This window comes from Ornithodoros turicata, unplaced genomic scaffold, assembly GCF_037126465.1.
Source record: "Ornithodoros turicata isolate Travis unplaced genomic scaffold, ASM3712646v1 ctg00000958.1, whole genome shotgun sequence".
In the NCBI taxonomy this organism is placed as follows: Eukaryota; Metazoa; Arthropoda; class Arachnida; order Ixodida; family Argasidae; genus Ornithodoros; species Ornithodoros turicata.
Genome location: NW_026999427.1, coordinates 256,865 through 277,009, shown reverse-complemented (window position 1 = coordinate 277,009; position 20,145 = coordinate 256,865). Strand labels below are relative to the sequence as shown.

At 45.0% G+C, this 20,145-nt stretch overlaps 1 protein-coding gene across 15 annotated transcripts in view; it reads right to left on the bottom strand.

The window, feature by feature from the left end:
• LOC135375939 (major facilitator superfamily domain-containing protein 1-like) overlaps window positions 1-20,145 on the bottom strand; it is a 238,210-nt gene that overhangs the window by 48,817 nt on the left and 169,248 nt on the right. For 10 of the 15 annotated variants that reach the window (XM_064608564.1, XM_064608561.1, XM_064608571.1 and 7 more), the window contains 6 exons: window positions 17,634-17,812; window positions 16,415-16,668; window positions 15,689-15,756; window positions 12,622-12,673; window positions 3,481-3,689; window positions 404-471 (listed from right to left, as the gene is read on the bottom strand). In XM_064608564.1, coding sequence (XP_064464634.1) covers window positions 404-471; window positions 3,481-3,689; window positions 12,622-12,637 — 293 coding nt within the window. In that variant the 5' untranslated portion in view covers window positions 12,638-12,673; window positions 15,689-15,756; window positions 16,415-16,668; window positions 17,634-17,812. Of the gene's footprint in view, window positions 1-403; window positions 472-3,480; window positions 3,690-12,621; window positions 12,674-15,688; window positions 15,757-16,402; window positions 16,669-17,633; window positions 17,813-20,145 lie in introns of those variants that run through there. The other 5 variants (XM_064608572.1, XM_064608573.1, XM_064608560.1 and 2 more) reach the window with 4 other exon arrangements.

Genomic DNA, 20,145 nt, shown 5'->3' with positions numbered 1-20,145 from the left:
ACAGCTACGAGATAAGCTGCACCGGTAGCATAAGCTGTATAGCCCCTGTGAGGGAAAAAAAAAAAGAAGCACACATGCCGTTAACAGCTAATACTTGTTAAATTGTAGTGTATTGTCTATTAAAAAATAGCACAGGAATCCAATTCACACCCTGTGATTTCTGGTCAGAAATGCTGTCGGTTACACCCTGCCAGCTGCCCTCTCTCATAAACCAATGTCACCTGGATGCACAAGCTGCTCTGCGTTCATGGAGCACTAAGTACTTTGATAGACTAGAACGTGGCTTTGTTTCTTTGCAGCTGCTTTTATATTACACTCCTCTTCACCGCAACAACAACAAAGCCAGGGACCTTCGTGGCAGCTCACTCTCGCCAGTAATGTGAAGAGAGACAAAGAAACTTACTCAGTCACAGCATGTCCAACTACCATCAACCAGAAGTATTTGAGAAATCCACCCAAGGCAGATATCCCCTGCAAACAAAATGGGATGCCATAATTGCTTGCAACAAGGCGTGAAGAAAATACTATGAGGAACACAAACGCAGAAGAACAACAACATAAACTGTTGAACAAAAGACTAACTGCTCAAACAGCTAAGTTTGAGACAGCAAAGTTGCTGTTAGGATTTTTCTATCGACAGTTTGGCAGCAGACTAGAACACAAAGTAGACATACCACCTGCAGATCCACAAGTTTTGTCTTTGTCTCGCGCTGCAGTACCATCATGCACCTGCACCAACTCCCCTTATACAGTCCCTTCATCCAATGTTTCCGAAATATTCTGCTTACACTATTCTGATCACACCTTCAGTTCAACTGCGTTTTCTGTCCGGGCACCTCCTCTAATTTTTGCGCTACGTTCCAGAGCACTTCAGTATGAATAATTAAGGTGAACTCATGCGGTCTACTTAAAGTTTGCTTCCGGAGAAAGTTGGGCTGCAGTGCCACACAATTATTTGCTTCTATTTTCTTTCCTCCTGCACTCCCAAGGTGGAAAACGACAATTCATTATTTTCATTTGTAGGGATCTGAGAAAACTGCAGTAAGCTTGTCGAATTTGTTGACTGCAATCAATTCCCCCGACTGTTACTCTAGGGAATGACGTCATTTTGGCCCAAAAATCGTGGGAGGGCATGCAGAGAGAAGCAAATTTGTTGCATCTCTCATAGACTCCCATGTATTGGAAATTTGACAAACTGATTCGGCAAAGATCAGAGCATCGAGTCGTGTCTTCAAAAATGTGTTATTCCCTAGATGAACACAAGGGGAACACATGTGTACCTCTTTCGTGTAGAAATTTAGTGAGGTTTATGACAACCCTCCAAACGAAAATTCCCCAGAGTGCCTTAAGAAGCAAGTCTGCCTTGAGCTAAATGGCTCAGAATGCAAAAGGAACGCTGCCTCGATGCACAGACAGCATAAAAAGGATCACCATTTTGGGGGCATCTATTCTTTACTTTGCTCGGTGTATGGCTAACGGGCATTGTCATAATGGGTCTGCAAGCGCAGAGTTTTCTTAAAGGGGCACAAAACAGGTCGACAGGAGAACATTCTCCAATTATTATGCCCAATGAAAGAACGTAGCTCACGATATCCAAATATGAAATTCTTTTGCTTCTAGCGAGCGTCTGACACGAAACAATGCCATTCAGAGAGCATAATCTGCCCGAGCATCTCCTTATCCTTGGAACCAGGTCACGTCACTATATTCCAGCATATAGCGACACCGAATTCTAGGCACTGGAGGTGGGGGTGACTTCGCTCTCCTAGCCAATGACGGACACCAGTGAGACAAGCTGCAGCTCGCGAGGGCACCGGATGCGGGAACGTCACGGTGACCTTGCGATACAGCACAGAAAACATAGTGTGCATGTGAAATAGAATATTGAGGGTTTTTGATACACTATCAACTGTTGTTTAGAGTTGACATCACTTCTTGATATTGCAACAAAAGTAATGTAGTATAAGCGTCCCTTCATTCTAAATGGATGATGATGCGCGACGTCAAAATGACGTGTCGCTATTGTCGTCAGGACATTGCAGGACGGGGCATGAGGGCGAAAGTGCGCAGTGAATATTCGGTCGGTTTGGAGCCATTACTTACTTTTTTGCGACAACAATTTTTTTTTAAGCGTTTGCCGTCGGCAACGTATCACAATGTATTTAAAAAAAGTGCGCCTCTGTATACCTGTTTATTGCCCCTTTAACAAGGCATTAGCAAGTTCACTTCAAATTATGTTAACACAGTATGTTAATTTCGTACTTGTCATCATAATTAAAAACTTCGATTCCGTTACGGAGTTAAAATTGAAATTATACAGGATTCTTTCTTGCTGTCACACCATGGAGCAGCAGTCCCAATGGAAGACATAGTGCACGTTGAGAAGCGGACTGGCATCACTGTACAAAGGATGTGAACATAAATGTTTGCAGTGGAACATTCATTTCAACTGCTTCAAAATTGCTGTTCTGAGTGAATATTGCTTGTAACTTCCATGTTTTCCACGGTAATAAGCCTTTAAATGGCGAGTTGCCTTATGCGTAAGAACACAATCCCATCACAAAGTCTGGCACTAGATACCTGCAAGGATGTGTTCGCTGAGGATTTGTAGAAAATGGGGTGCCTTTTAAGCAGCTCGGAGGGCATCTTTAACACCCCTTTTTTTTTTTCTATAAAACTGCTAAGCAGGCCAGTAAGATGCACCATAAGAATTAATTGACCTCACAGAGTCAGAATTATCGCGCAAATAAAATTTAAAGTATGCCACAAAAAGCGACTGTTTCCAACGGCCATGGCAATGGAGATCAGTACCAGCCGGTGACCTGCTTGGGACCTGACACTAACACTACAGCGGACACACTCGCTAATTGGTCCAGAGAAATGTTGTCCTCTACTCGGCCGTTAGGGGTTTGAAAAAGCATTGCTCCTGACGGGGTCATGATTCGGACGGCTGCTCCTATCCCCAATCCTCCGGGGAGCTGGAAAAACTTTTACAACTGCAAAGGGGCAGGGCGCTGACCCCCCCCACTAACCAACAAACCATTGGCCCTGTAAAGTGACATCGCATCATACTTCTCTTCCTTGTTATACCCAGAGTGGCAAGTTAAGGGTATTAAATGCACAGAGCCACGTTCATGTGAGTTTCTTTTTTTTCTAGGAAACAAATTGCACAATCAAAACCTTTGTCTTTGCACTACCATAAAATCCGCATTTTGCACCTTTCAGCATACCACCCAGCACACAAAGTTTGTTTCGATCTGCATCTCATCCACTGAGTTTAGTGCGAGTTTTGTTACTGTAGTTATCGAATACACTCCTGTATTCCTGGATGCTATGGGGTATTAACCTTAAACATATGCAAGCACAGATACAGCACATTTGAACATGGCAGTCTTCAGCTAAAATGAACCCCCATGTTTGCAAGGCCACATTACGTTGCTGACATCATGCAGCAGAGAAGCGCAGCATTTTCTCACATACCAGTCCCTCAAAGATAATGCAGCAAAAAGTCGTAGCCCAGACACATGTAGTAAACTTGAGGTCGATGAGGACTCTCCCGATATTAGTAGATAGTGCGCAGAACAGAACGGGCACCGTGTTCAAGATCATGAGCTCAGCTGTGGAAACACCCATGTCTCTTTCAATGTAGTCCTTTAGTGCAGCAGGCCAACCACAGCAGTAGGAAATACCTGCCAAGGGAATATTAATGCACACTGTTACTTCTGACAGCCTCGGAAACACATGTTGTGGCACAACCTAAGCTGGAGGCTGGAACAACATAGAAAGGACAAATACATACAAAGCCTCAAACTGCCTAAGAAATTAACGATGAAAGATGAAAGTCACTGAAAAGGTTAGCCAGCTGTAGGACTCGAACCCACATCTTCTGGATTACCGGTCCAGGGCTCTACCAATTGAGCTAAGCTAACACACCTCCCCAGCGACTTCCAAGGGTGCATCATCGAAAGGGACAAATCATCAGAACATCAGTTCCCTAATGAAGTACAGTAACAGCCTGCAAGACACTCATGCTTTCAGTTTTACATTTTACGTTGCTTTAATTCGTCACGTGGGTAACATTGCTGCAGATCACAGCCATGTAAAATGGGGGCTTACATTGTGCTTCACCCTTTTTTATTTTCTGCGTATTCTTTTTTTAAATATATTGTACTTCAAAAAGCAGCAAGGAATGCCCAGAAATGTGTAATCTCTGTTAACCAAATAATGGTAACCAAATTGTGGGCTGGGCAGTCATGGGTGCTTTTGCGTGACAACGCTCCTACACACAGATCCCTCCTCGTTGCTGACAACGAATAAAGCATATGTATAGAGCGCAAGTCCCAGTGAGGCTTATCTTGCATCAACGAAACGTTCTTGCGAAAACGAAAACAACTGTTTCGCCACATCCTCCTTACTTGCTCCTGATCTTGCCCCCTGTGACTACAGCCTATTTCCTGAACTGCAAGTCGCTTGCAGAGTCGTCGATTTCAATCTGCAGATGACGCTAAAAGTGCATCGCAGGCTGAATTAAAGTACATGGCCAAAAATGGATTCCAGAAATGCTTCAACGACCTTTACGAGCGATGGCAAAAGTGTGTTGTTGCACAAGGGTCTTATTTTGAAGGAGAATGTGTTTCAACAATTTAATTGATAATACTTTTTAAGTTATAGACTCAGTCCGGGAACTTTTGAATCCTATCTTGAAGTACTGCTTTTTATTGTCATCAAGGAAGTAGAAACAAAAGGGGGGGGATGACAAAAAGGATGACGGTGCACTACAGTGGAATAACCACATTGTATTGTTATTTATGAAAAGTACTATAGCAAAGACATACGACTGCTCCAAAGGCCTTTTCACAAAAAAGGAGTGCCAAAAATCGTACCCGTTATCCTCCGGCAAGCAAACCTCCTGATAACGGCAACGCCATTTACCCGTGCATAGTGCGGGTGTCACAAGACCAATCAGCAACGTGCGTGTTGGCTCAAATCTTGTGTGACTGGACAGTCCATATGACCAACAATGCTGCGCGAGTGTGCTTTGTGTGTCACTAACATACAGTTCTATACTGCAGGTGAATCACTCCCATAGACTTCAAGATGTCCTGTTGAAAGTCTGGATCTTGTGTCGTGACAGCGGACAAGTGCTAACTGCACACTGCACATGCATGGATGGGGCCTGTGAAACATGCTCTCATGCGGGTGCTACTTTGTTTGCCACTGAAGCACACGTGCGAATCAGAAAGACTACATGTTGCACCAGGATGGATGGATGGCTTCCGCCATCCATGAAGTGCGTCGAGTACAGAAAATCAGACACTGATTTCAGTTTATCAAAAGCCAAGAAGTGCAAAGTGGACCAAATACTGCAGGGTCAAAATGAAAGTCCTTCCAGCAACAGGCTCAAGCTGCAGCACACGGAGATGTCAATTGTCTCACCCCCGCAAGCAGCGAACGAAACACCTTCTACAACACACTACAGGCAGAAAATTGCACTCCTGCAATCTTTTCGGTACCCCCCAGATGCAACAATGCATTGTATCTGGGTCGCATAATACAGGCACGGGTGTGTGTCTGTGTCAACCCTTTCGGCCCTGGAATTATTTATTTTGAGACAAGAGTTTTTAAAATGTACTTTTTGTTACTACTGCGCACACATATAGTATGTTTACATAAAAAAAATATTCAGTTCATAGTTATTTCGTAAAGTGGCTATGTGCCGTCAAAACAGGACATCAGGGCTCAAGGGTTGTTGACTACGGGTACATTTGGGAGACGAAGGCTGCGAGTCTAGTGAATGGTAGGTGGGTAGTTCCATTTTAAATCGACGAGGGTGGGAAATTGACAATGTTTAATTTCCATGAAAAAAATATATGTTAGATAGCATATCGATCAATGACAAATGCAACAATTCCGAGCTCTATCCGATGAACCGTTTCCGATATGGAGAGGCGGAAAGTTGCAGCGGCGAATGTTGTTTCGAATTTTTTCCCAACTTTGGCCTCCTGGCACCGCGCTTCTTGCCTTACCACATCCTTCAAATTTGGCTGATAAAAAGTCTCGTGACTCCTACTTTAAAGGGGTGCTACGAAAAAATTCCCGAACATAGCACTTTTGGCAAAAAATGTACGATTTCGAATTTTTATTGTTCATGAGCGGGTGCTCACATTCCCTTGAAGGTAGATTCATTAGAACCGCTAACTCATTCTCTATCGAATGGTATAGATATCATTTATATAGCTTCTGTGGTAGAGCGAATAGACGGCTGTAAGTAGAAGCAACTCGCCAAATTTGTTCATCTTGGACGCCGTCTGTGCCAGCCGCTGCAATGCTTATTTCGTTAATTTTTGCTGCAAAAGGTAGTTCAACATGTCATCTATTAGCTGCAACAAAAACATGTTGCATTATTTTTTTGGTAAGGACGCCACGATTTTTTTTTCTCGAACCCATGTTGCGCTGTCGCGGCGGCGGGCACATCCCTTCTTCCCGCTTGTGGCGGCGACTGTTTCATGTTCCATTCCCGTTCCCATGGTCCGAACTTGAAGGTCAGAGATAATCTCAGGACAGTAGTCATCACCTGTTTTGTCCTTCGGTGCCAGTAGTGACCTTCTGTGTGCTATAATCTGTGAGGGCCCTCAGCTGAATTGGCGAAACTCGTGGGAACACTGCCTAGTGGCTGGGCAGCCAGCTGAGGTATTTACTCGGTCGAGATGAATGAAGGGCATTGTTATTCGTGGCTCAGATCTCAGTAACACAAGTCTCCAGCGCTTAGTATACTTGGATTGTGCTTAGCGTCACTCCGATCCAAAACTGTGCTCTGGTGAAAGAAGGTGTGCACGACGCTCCCAACTTCAGTACCTGTGGTAGTGACAGCAATGTCGTCCTCATCAAGAATAGTTTGTGCGGATTACCGTAACAAGCACAAACGTGTGATCTACTACCAACGAAATTTTCGTGCGGTGGCTGAGCTCGGGGTGGACATCGTGAAGCAGGTTTTCGCTGAGTACGAAAGGTCCAGAAATATTCAGTCAGGCGACTATATCTGCGGGAATTGTGCCCACTACTTTCACGAATGTTCTGCATCCCTCGACGTTGGCCGCTCAAGTGGATCTAACAGCTCCGAGTTCGTGCCACCGGAGGATGTTGTGCAGGACGTTAATAAGGCTATTGCATCAACGAGCATGAAGATCACGCCGTTGAAGCCCGCAGCGCGTGTGAAATCTGCGCGGTCCTACGCAAAACGAAAACAACAGGAACTACAACGAGAATTCGCAAAGAAATCCCGGAAAAGCCTTGCTCAAGCGTATGACGTAGAATTGTCCAGCAAGGATGAAGAATGCAGGAGGTGTAAAGAATGGCACGTCAACATGAGGGAAGCTTTCCAGAACAGCACATCAATCCAAGAACGGTGCCGCCTTCTGACATTGCTCCCTAAGTCTCTTTCCGTCAAGGGTGTGACCAGAATTATTCCCGAGGCGACAGAGTACCTGATTAGGAAAGCACGCAAGCTAAGAGAGGACCATTGTGTTTGGTTCCAGCCGGAAGGCTATAGCGAGAGAAATGCCATTAGTGCCGAGCACATCGAACTTGCGCGTCAGTACTATACCAAAGACGAGCTGGGGTGTACCGTTCAAAGTCCTCGGCCTCGTGATGTTATTATGATTCGTGGCGAAAACGGCGAGAAGCACCCAGTGGCGAAGAGATACATGACACGCTCGATACGTGAAGCCTACAGGGTTTTCCGCGGGGATAACCCGGAGATTAAGGTGGGGCTCTCCACATTCTACTCCCTGCGGCCACGCTTCGTAAGCTTATCGCCCTACCGGGAAGAGTGCGTCTGTCGATACTGCGCTAACTGCGATTTCTGCGTGTCTCCTATAAACGATGTGTCCGAGAAACATTTCTCACGCGATGAGCTTTGTGCGATGTGCTTGTGCGAGCATCCCACTAAGAACTGTTTTCTTGGGACCTGCAACTCATGTCCAGGGGGAAGATGCCTGACGTCCGACTCTCTAAAATTAGCGGACGACTTACAAGAAGTAAATGTGTCTCTGTGGCTGTCCGGAATGCTGACAAGGACAACGTGTGACCCAGAAAACTTCATAAGGACCGTTCAAAAATGGATTGGACAGTACGTGACGCATTCGTTTCTCCGAGACACGCAAAGGATGGCTATCAAAGAAGTGACGCCATCTGTCGCAGAACCCGTTGTTATATGGCATTTTGACTTTGCCGGAAATTGGTCCGTAGTTCTTCCCAACGAGGTCCAGGGTTATTATTGGAAGAAGCAGCAAATATCTATTTTTACAAGTGTTGTCACCACAAGAGGGAACACGCTATGTTTCGCAGTCGTAAGTGATGACAGTCGGCACGACACTGCGTTTGCATTATTAGCGCTGGAACTGATCGACGAGTGGTTTGATGAGCACGGCCCCATATACGCCAAACGAGTGCACGTATCAGATGGAGCTAGTGCTCATTTCAAAAATAAGTTCCAGGCCTATGAGATGAGCCGGAACCCATGTATTCAGAGGTGGATCTTCTCTGCGCTCGGTCACAGGAAGAACGCGTGCGACGGTGTTGGAGGCCTGGTAAAGCACGTAGCAACGACACATAACCTGCGAGCCTCTCCCGCTGATGTCATTCAGTCCTCTAAGACCTTCACTGAAAGTCTGCAGACTAAAATGCCCAACATCACGCTCCTTCATCTTCCCCAGGACCACATCACAAGCTTCAGGAGGAAGAAAGAGGAAGAGTAGGCGCATGCCCCAAACCGTCCAAGGATACGTAGCTGCCTCATGTGGGTGAAAGAAAATGAGAACTCTGATAATGTGGTGTTCCAGAGGTGTGCTTCATTCCAATGACAAGCTTTTGAATGTGTGTGAACTGTGGCATAAGCGTTGCTTTATCATACACTGTCATGCCTGGTCGAAGGATCATGAATATAATTAAATATTTTTGTGTGCACTATACCTGTGTACTGCAGTTTTATGAGAGTTGGAAATGGTTCCAAAATCGTGCTGGTTACCTGTTTCTATGTATGCCATATGTAGGGACGGAACATGAAACGAAGCGCCCGCCGCCGCGGCAGCGCAACATGGTTACGGAAAAAAAAAATCGTGGCGTCCTTACCAAAAAAAATAATGCAACATGTTTTTGTTGCAGCTAATAGATGACATGTCGAACTACCTTTTGTAGCAAAAATTAACGAAATAAGTATTGCAGCGGCTGGCACAGATGGCGTCCAAGATGAGCAAATTTGGCAAGTTGCTTCTACTTACAGCGGTCTGCTCGCTCTATCACAGAAGCTATATAAATGATATCTACACCATTCGCTAGAGAATGAGTTAGCGGTTCTAATGAATCTACATTCAAGGGAATGCGAGCACCCGCTCATGAACAATAAAAATTCGAAATCGTACATTTTTTGCCAAAAGTGCTATGTTCGGGAATTTTTTCGTAGCGCCCCTTTAAAGTAGGAGTCACGAGACTTTTTCTGCGTGCTGTCTTGAACCCATAGTTTTTATCAGCCAAATTTGAAGGATGTGGTAAGGCACGAAGCGCGGTGCCAGGAGGCCAAAGTTGGGAAAAAATTCGAAGCAACATTCGCCGCCGCAACTTTCCGCCTCTCCATATCGGAAACGGTTCATCGGATGGAGCTCGGAATTGTTGCATTTGTCATTGATCGATATGCTATCTAACATATATTTTTTTCGTGGAAATTAAAAATTGTCTATTTCCCACCCTCGTCGATTTAAAATGGAACTACCCAGGTCTGACTGAATGCGCGTTTAATGACGATAGTATCCCTAGTAGCACAAAACGTTTTATAAACGTCCAGGAAAGGTCTAGTCACAACCATATTTTCATCTAGGAGACGTCTTCAATCTGATCTACATAACGTTTTCTACCCCCGGATAAGTTGACGCTTTCCCGAGTCTTGAAGACGTGTTTGTTGCCGTCTTGAAGACGTTCAAAAAATGTTTAGAACACTAATTTGAATGGGAGAAAATTCATCCCTGTTGATATCCACCGGGTACAGTTCTCCGAAGATCTGCCTCTTTTTTTTTTATTTTTAAACCTCAGCCACCGTCACCACACGTTCCATTTTCTGTTTCTCCAAGCAGAACTGCAAGCAACACTGCCACGTGGCGTTTCAGCGAAAATCGAAGATGCGGTTCACAAAGGTGGACCGCGTTAGCAGAGGTGCTCCTACCGTAAGAACAGCAGGCTTCCTCCACGGCGTTACACGTGGGGGAACCAGAGCGTAGAGGTGGTCTAGTCCCTTGCAAAGGGAAAACAGATACTATACATTGCTCGTCTTAGAAACTCCCGTAAACTCGATAGCCATGCTCGCCTTTGAGTCAAAATGGAGGGTAAGGTGTCTAAGTTTATTTCAGTTACGCACAGAAACAACACTGAAGTGGGAAATTTCTGGGAGTATTAACTCACCGTCAACTCAACGCCTGTGTTTCCTACTGCTTTTGGTTTGAGACAGACAGTAGGTCCACCGAAAGTAAACTTATGCAGTGTACACAAATCGTCCTCGTCTAAGATACGTCTTGAACACAGTTGGCGAAGACGTATTATAGATGGAAAGTTGGCACGTCTAGCAAACATGAACGGAAGATATTTACAGGATGTCTTCCTTAATGATACCTCTTCAACAGAGATGTCGAAGACGTATTATAAACGGAAACTCGGTACTTCTTGCAAACGTGAACGGAAGAGGTTTGCGGGAGGTCTTGCTTTAGGATATCTCTTCAACAGAGATGCCGAAGACGTATTATAAACGTTAAATCGGCGCGTCTTATAAACGTACTATAAATTACGGCTTCTCGACGTCGCGTTGACGTCCTGATCGTCTTCTATCCTAATTTGACCAAATAAAGACGTTTCTGCGACGTTTTGTGCTACTAGGGATTCGAATACAAGCAGCACGAACCTATGAAGTCTAAACAGTCTTCACGTGATACATATTTGGGGTGTACGCTTGATCTCGGTTCAAAGTTAACCAGAGTTGGTGAAACCGGGCCTATGACGCCAATATGTGAGTTCAATGTTACTTACCAAATACGGCCACGCACATGCATAGCAGAGCGAGACCATCATCAATACGCCGTGCCATTACTAAAGCCGCTCCGAGCAATTCAGGGCGGTGGCCAATGTTCCTAGGGGCACTGTACCACGTCACTGTACTAAACCAACTAAACTACCGCACTAAAGGGATTCGTCGTCGGCACCAACTGTATCTCTCAAAACAGTACGCATTTACAATACAGTACTGCATTTTTTTATGCTGTGGGTGCCGTACGTTTTGTGCTTTTCATTAGCAACATCTCTCAAAATATTCGCCGCGCGAAGTGCCTCTCACCGGCACTTCCGGTGGGAGACAGAATGGCGTAAATGCAGGCTAGCTGGTGGATAAATTCCATGATAGGCAAGCCTGAGCGATGGGCAAGACGCGTTTGTGCCTTCGTGTTTGTTTACGTGTCTTGCCCATCGCTCAGGCTTGCCTATCATGGGAGATAATCTCTCCATCATCAAGCAATTCGAGACATACTTTGGGCTACAGGCTTTATTTTATTTAGCGAAAGTGCGCAACAAGTGACCTAATGCGTTCTTGCAGCTACAGTGATATTACAATACCTTATTTTGGATCAACAAACTGTTTACGTGCGACGGCAAAAACAGACGACTTCCCATAATCCAAACATGCACGACTTCCTGGGATGAACTCCAGAAGTTCTCTTTCTACCAATGGGCGCGATAGCGAATTTGGTCATTTCGTAGCAACACCGGAGCTCATCCAAAACTGACTAGAAGCCGCCATTAGGCGTCCCTGTGTTGCCAGGCCAGAACTGGCGGAGCCCGCTAGTTTTGGCGGAGGAAATCTGAACAATGGTTTTGGTTCATGATTGTCGTTTTGTCACTGTGTATACTAAACAAAGACCCGTGAAGCTTGATAAAAAGCGATTAAATCTATAGTGGGGTCATAGCTTGTGTGTTTTATTGTTCCGATATATTCTTTTAGACTGGCCTCCACCTCAGAGCTTTCTAACTCTAGCCTACTTAGATTGTTGTCAAACCTGTCAAGCCATAAAACGCGTGAACGTGCGCACGCGTGTGCGTGGTTACAGATGCCTTTAGCCGAAATCAGAGAGCTTCGACGCTCCGTTTCGAAAGTCAGCAACATAAACATGAAACTCCCCATTGGCCTCTGGCGATGGAACTCCCCATTCATAATCTTAAAATAAAGTTGTTATTGTTGTTGTATTGTTATTGTTAAAATTGTTATTGTAATAAATGCATAAAAGAGAACTGCAAGCAGTGCAGAGAGGGTGGATCAGGAGCATCTTTCCTAAAGTAAGTAGCCTGCTTTTCCTACTTTCATGTGTGTGAAATTCTTCTACTATGTTTTTGAGTGAATTAAGTTTGTCTTTCCCTGGCCGTGCAGCTTTGTACATCAGTGCCAATATATACAAACATAGCTTTATTTTTGTGACATTTACCTAAACCTATAAATTTCAACATCAGAAATATTTTACTAACACAGCATTGACTAGACGGCACATGCCGCAAGGTAGCATGCCGCTTAGCACCCACCTTATTCCAGTTACTTACATTTGTTTGATCCCATCTGCCATGTTTTGTTCAATCGTCCGAGAAAAGGTAACTGAAAGAAGCAATGCAAGTTGCTAAGAAAATAATTGCATTTCAGATAAAAGTACACACACTTATAGGAGCACCTTGTATTTTCCTCAAGATAATACAAGCACTCAGATATTTTCACTCTGGGAATACGACAAGCAGATGCTGCACCATCCCATTAACAGCTCCGCTCGGGAAGGCTCTGTTGCGATGGGGATGCATTCATCTGCAGCTGGAGATCCTATAGGCTTTTCCCGACACATTTGAACCTGTATTATGCGTGTGCTACATAAAGATAAAGAGGACGCTACTTCTGTTTCTGTAACATTGTTAATGAAAATTTGTCGCCCTCACAGGCTCCCACAACAACATACGGAACAATATTCGAAATGGGTTCAGCGACTTGAGGAAGTGAATGTGAAATCCTACACTGACTGTAAACACGACCTCATGTGCTCCACTCATTTTCAGCAATGCTCCTTTTATGGTGGACCCAGTTGAGCTGCACTGAAGCCTAGTGCACGCCCTAGCATTCAAGCACCAGGTCAACAAAGTATACATGTTCAGGTCAACAAAGTATACATGTTCAGGTGATGGAGCTTACACTGTTTCATTCCGAGCGCTCGGAAACTGCTAGGTCAGCGACTGAGCTGGATCACGTGACCATTACCACCTGAACATGATTGCTAGGAATCTAGCAGTTTTAGGCACTTGGATCACGCTAGGGGCATCGCGGTCGCCCGTCTTCGAGTTCTGTCGTCTGCTAAACCACGTGATTTCAACTTGCGGGCCAATGAGGGCACTCGCCACCGTTGCAGTACGGATGTGACAACACTGGATACAGTTGAGCAGTCTGCTGCTCGATCGTTTTGAGACCGGGCAAAAAAAGTGCTAGCTAGCGAATTCCGAGTGCTCACAAAGCGCCACGCGAACATGCGAGTTTGCTTCATTTTGACCAAGCGAACATGGCTGCTTGAGATATGGCAAAAAAAAGTTGCTGCGAAATGACCACCCGAATTCGCCATTAACACCTCCAAAGCGACTTTCGGTGCACGTTCCCGGGTGCAGCCTGCGCCCTTTAGACGGGGTCCCATAGCCTCGATTTGAGCAGCAGAGCTGCAGCGACACGAGCGGTCTCATAGCTCTGGGCGAGAGCAGCGGCGCTGCCGAGCTGCAGAAATTCCCTGCTGCTCCCGTAATTTTTGGTTGCTGTGCTGTCCTGTTGCTCTGCAGCCTGAGCAGCCGGTCTCGCAAGCCAATCAGGAGGTTGGTTGGTATTGTTTTCGTTCGACGGTGTTTAGGGTTAGCAGGGCAGAGAGTGACGGGAGGTTTGTGTCTGGTTGTTCTGTGATCTGTTTCTGAGGACTTGAACATGCTTGTGGTAGTTTGGAGAGTGTTGAATCATCGGGATTGCATGAAGTGTGCTTTCAGGACATAACTCAGTTCATAAAGTTCAATAAAGTGTTCGACCGAACCTCCGTGATACATCTAGCGGTTTTAGGCACTTGGATCACGCTAGGGGCATCGCGGTCGCCTGTCTTCGAGTTCTGTCATCTGCTAGACCACACAACTACTATACATATGTTGTGTACCAGAGTTGTAGCTGTAGATGTTATTCATTTGTTTTCTGAAAAGTACTTCAAAACCCGTGACCTGGTAACGTATACAAGCAAATTACGTTCACGTCCATGCTGTGTGAGAACCATACCGACCACATTTCTTGTGAGGGTGCAATGACCACCGAAATATTTACGAAATGACCACCCGAATTCACCATAAGAGAACACGGCGAAAATTTGCACTCAGTCCTTCCAAATGCTACAAGATGGTGCGGTGATGTTGATGGTTGAGAGCGCATGCTACCGCCCGATACCAAGGGAAAGCCGCTATCGATCCATCCTGCTAGGTGGCGCAAGCTACTGCCCGATCCAAAGGGAAAAGCCACAGCCACCGTATCTATTCATCCGGCGCGCCTGTCGTTTGCGGCTCCGCGCGAAGTACGAAAGTATGGTTGCGTCTACCATGGATGAAGGAAATACAAGGAGCGGCTCTTTGCGCCAGGCCAGTGCCGTGTATGCCAAAGGGAGTCTGGCCATTAGGAGGAGCCTAAAAAAGACACTCGACCTGTCAATCAAATTGAGCGTTTTTCCATTGGCTGCTGTTTTCTATGCGGGCCGCCATGACACGAAAATTTTCCCGAAAATGGCGGCGTAGCTGGGAACGCCGAAGCGAGGATTTCATGACCAATTTTTTTCACAAATTACGTCAAATTTATTACCTAAGTGTAGACCCTGTTGCAATTATCTTGCAAATCACATTTAAATTACGCTCCAGTGTCAATATTTGCCTGAAAATAACATGCTTCGCCATCCTTGTTAGGTGTAGTAACGACAGCAATCACAGGCAAATAGCGAGAAAAACGCCACGGATTGCCAAAAATTTGCATTTTATGACATAGTTTTATTCATGTACACACCTTTGTCCATTCTTGATTTCATCATAACATGTTTTATAGTTAAAATACGTACAATACAGGCAGTCTGTTCTAACTAGCGGATCTACTGGCCAATCAGTTCTGCTAGCACGCACTTCTGCTTCTGCTACTTATGCTTGCGCTACTTATGCCTACTGCTTCTTATGCAGTCTTCCCGACGAGCCTCTCTCCATGCAGTCCAGATGGCGCCGTGAAAAGTGGATGCCAAATCCATTATGGTGCTTGGTCGTCAGGGAATATCCTATTCAATCCAATCCAGTTTCCCGAAAATGTCGGCACCCATTGAATACAGATAATTTATAGCTTGGATAGCCTGGGATTAATGGCGAACTGTATTTTGCCTCGTGATTGGCCAGAGAGCTCAAAAAGTGGCCGGAGCTCCAGGTATAGGCAGGTCCCATTAACGGAGAGACTCCCTTTGGTATACACGGCACTGCGCCAGGCTAGCGTAGCCACCCTTTAGCGGTGGTCCGAGTCAAAATCGCCATTGCTTCCTGTCCACCACGTGATTGTCGCCAGTGATGGTAAGAGAGACAAGAAACTTACCTAGAGACAAGACGTCCAAGTTGCATCAACCAGAACTGGTTGGCAATTCCACCCAAGGCAAATATCACCTGCAAACAAAATGGGATGTCACAATTTCTGCAACAGGGTAATACAGCGCAAGTGGGAAGCATTGGAGTAGATTTACGGACAGAAAATACTATTATGACGAACACAAACGAGTAAGCAGAAAAACGGCACTCGATAGTGATGTGGCAACTTTTACAAAGGCCTATCGGCATGACAGAGTGCATACACGCTTGCTGGATGATCCATAGGCTTACAAGGAACTGGGATCACGTGACGCCTACATCCACGCGGGATTTGTATGTAAAGGCTGGACTACTGTCTCCAGTTGCAGCGGTGAAATGAGCTATTTGCGAGCCAATGGAGTCTAATTGCGTAAGAAACGCCGTGTACATACGCTGCCTCAGCTTCCAGGGTCAAAATTTCTGACGTCTTTCACTCTCGTAGTTTTCTGTCATTGGTTCAAATATTTCGAGAAACTTTAAATTCGCGGAAACAAAGGGGCGTTCACAAATTTTCCGAAAAATAGATCCTCACGAAAATTACTACTTATACAGTATCTTATCTGGCTGGGCGAGAGTCCTCAGAGATGGGAATGTGATGTATGACACCTCCAATCGTGCACAGATTTACTGGCACCTCTGTTCTAACTCAGCATTTTTCAGTCGACAACTTTTCAAAATCATGTACCAGTCTGGTCACCTCTTCAACATAGATCCGGACGTTGGCCATCTGTCTAGTGTCCTCAACTTCATTGGCGCTCAACTGAGGCTTTCCCCATGAGGGCCACAAATGACGGGAGTTCAGGGCACAAGGACACTTTGTTGTGTCACTTTGCTGTTCCTCCTCTGTGAATTTCGTTGCCTTTTCTCTAAGCTGGTAAGTTGCTGCACCGTGGCGTGCAAGCTCTTCTTCCATCCTTGCGATGCCAGCACATGTCAATTCAGTTTGGCATCCTACACAAAGGAAATAACGTGAGATGGGAGTCTTAGTTATTAGATAGTAGTTATTAAATATCTTCTGGCATATACTTTGCACTGGATTTCTTTGTTGGTTTTAGTGTAATGTAAATGTGGTGAAATAAATATACAAAACTATACTGCTCGTGTTAGACAAAGAATTTTACTGCAAAAAGCCAAAGTTAAAGTGATAAGGCATCGGGATCGAGGCAGGTGATGTTCTGCTTTTATGGCCTGGTCTCATCAGCGTACCCGTGAGACGCCTTTTTGTATGCCGGTTTGACCGGACCAAGTCCAAGGTTGGAAAAAGACAGGGGAACAGCTTGTGAACACTTTGCCAGTGCCTTCTTTGTCACAATACTGATTTCCTAAAGTGTATGTCGCAACATTATTTTCAGTAAAGGGTGGCAAATTGCTGAGCCACCCTATCATTCTCTACCATAATTTTCTTCCTTCAATGGCTAGTGAGACTCCATGGTTTTGCATTTTCATTCCGCCAATAGTACAAGTTATAATTCCAGAAAGCACGCCCATTTTACCCTATGAGGGAACGCTGCTCTAACCATGAATTGCATGTTACCTCGCACACCTTTGTGATGTTTGTATAGGGAAAACAAGAAGAAAAAAAGCACAAATGTTCCCGCAAGCAAGACATGAACCTTGGCAATACTGGCAGATGTCAAGGTTAGCATGGCAGCACGGCAGCGCACACGCGTACACTGTGGCTGTCACTTCAAGTATCCTGAAAATATGGTTGCTTAAGTCAATGTCCAATGTTAGTGAAATACAATGACCACAATGTAGGTGCTCAGGGGCATATACACCTTTGTACTTGGCATGTCACCAGAAAGGGCATCAGCATGAAAGGGATCTGACATTCATTGGTTAATGCCACTAACTTAGTCTGAAATGACAAATGTCGTAGGATAATTCCTAATTGTATAGTGGAAAGAATTCAGTACCTGGTGAGGCCGGAATGGATGACACTCGGTGTTGCATCCGTGGCAGTTGTGCCGACTGACGCTGCTTTTGAGCCTTTTGTGGCAGCTTCCACCAGTGGTAGCACCTCTGCTATCATAGCCTAAGTGCAGGCGAGGTGCCCAATCAGGGTTGCATTCGTCCAAGAGTTGTGATGGAGATCCTGCAAATTGTTCAGTTACTTATTTAGTTGTGACGTATGTATATGGCGGTAGTCGAAGGGGAGCGGAGGAACAGTCAATGCAAAGATGCCAGACATGCTGAAACTGCTTGAGGTGCAAACTGTGGAAGATTATTCTTATATGGGGCAAAGGATCATTTACAGCAGCACACACAGAGTGTTCAACAGCACAGAATGGGGCACCATTATGATGGTGATGGTCAACCTGAATCACTGAACCCAGTGGTTCTCCCAGTATCCACAATGTCCTCCTAAGGCAGCCCCAAAAATGCATAAAACAGTAAAATGAATAAATATATGACTGCACTTTGTTTTGTAAGCCATAGTTCTACAACGGGAACAGATAACAAGTATGTATGTGGCAATTCTGTTATCCTGACGTTACAAAAAACGCCAAACCTCCCAGTCCCTCACCATTTCAGATAGCCAGGTCATTCAATAAGTGATGTCACTTTTCATTCTCCCATTGAATTTTAGCTCAGATCCGTGCAGGGAACAATGCAAATCTTATCTCATTTACAAATTCCGATAAACTATTAATGAATATCTCGGAGTGTTTCAACAGTAAGGAATCTGGTTGCCTAGAATGGTACACCTTCCTTTTTTCCTTTTCATTTTTCGTTTTCTTTGTGTGTGTGTTTTTTTCTCTCTTCCAGCTAAGGCCTAAGCAAAGCTCACCCCTTGCTAACTCCCCAAGGATGACATCATCACCCGGACTTGACCTTGTGTAATATTCCAGAATGTGATCTCATCTACGGCCGACATGCGCTGTACCTGCACAGATTGTGACGTCACCTACCGAACTTTTTTAAGCAATGTGTACCTCTGCACTCCTTTTGTCCTGAAGGGGACAGTGCCACTGTCAAAACGTTGACCACTTGCCCATTTCACTTTCTGACATGTCCCTACTTAATCAGTTAGTGTTTCTAACTTCCCTAAAATCTGTGTCCGCATCTTTTTCTGCAACTTCTGTAAAACTTGACGTGACCATTTGATTATGTTTTACTCCTCAACCTATATACAGGGTGTCATTTTTTTAGACGATACAGATTTTTCAGAAAGAAACTATAAGGGCTATAGACATTCTGTTTTCACTTCTATCATCTCTGGTCTGGCGGGCGTTCTTGGCCATATGTTGCTCAACAACCGTCAAATGACTAATTACCTAAAAATAGTTAATTAACTTTTCAATTATAAAGGCTACGAAGTTGTCCCAGTGGGAACATATATTCCTTTCGGTGACCTGATATCGTAGCCATTTTCAGGACAAAAATCCAGCATGTCTATAGCCCGGTCCACTGGAAAGAGGGAAAAAGCACCGGTAAAGCTATGTAGATGGGTAGAAATCCAGCGAACCGGTAGAATGTAGGAAGGGAGTTGGGACGTCACGGTGTGATGGTCATGGTGTGACGTCACGTGCAAGCCATGTATATTTGGAAATACCTATCCCGAAAAATAAAGCACCTTGTGTAACAGAAACAGCCAACGCTTCCGCGTTTTATTTATTTCACTCGATTCGAACGAACCGCCAAAGCGGGGGAAAGGGAGCGAGCATATGAGAAAATACATGACTTGCACGTGACGTCACACCATAGCTTTCCCAGTGCTTTTTCCCTCTTTCTGGTGGACCGGCGCACTCTGCCTATATGCATGCTTCTTTTCCCTCTTTCTTTAGGGCCGGTGCAACCCATCTATAAATATAAGTTTTTTTGTACTAAATGTGTAATGGACAAGACATGAGAATGACTGCAAAAAGTAGTGCTTCAAAAGACATTGTCCAATTGTCGTGATACTTTATTTATCTTGTATAATAAAATCATGACAAAAGAAGATATTGAGAATTTGTCGTGTCCGTCCCAATCTCCTCCGTGTCTCTGGTTTCCTCCATCTTCAAAAGAAGATATGTTGTACGGATGTTGTAAAAATACCCTAGAGATTTTTGATATGTTGTATGGTAAGGTCCGTCGCATATATTTTTCCAAACCGAATTCCGAATTTCGCCTCCGAACATTCAAGATTTAGCTAAAAATGGCACACAAAGGCACAAATGGCGAAGTACACAAAACTTTATCGAGGAGGCTTTGGCCTCCTGGCAGAGCCACAGGAAGCATTGGCCAGGAGAAAAAAGGAAAGCAACACGATGCTCTGCCGGAGCCACTGATCTCTATAGAATAGGCTGGATCGCGCATAGGGTGCTCCACAGCGTCAGCGTGTCACCGGCCGCCATATTGGTGGGCCCATCGCAGGCTGTCGTCTGCATTTAGTTCAAGCGGTACTGTCCGTATTTTTTTGAAATTTCCTTTAAATTAAAGGGC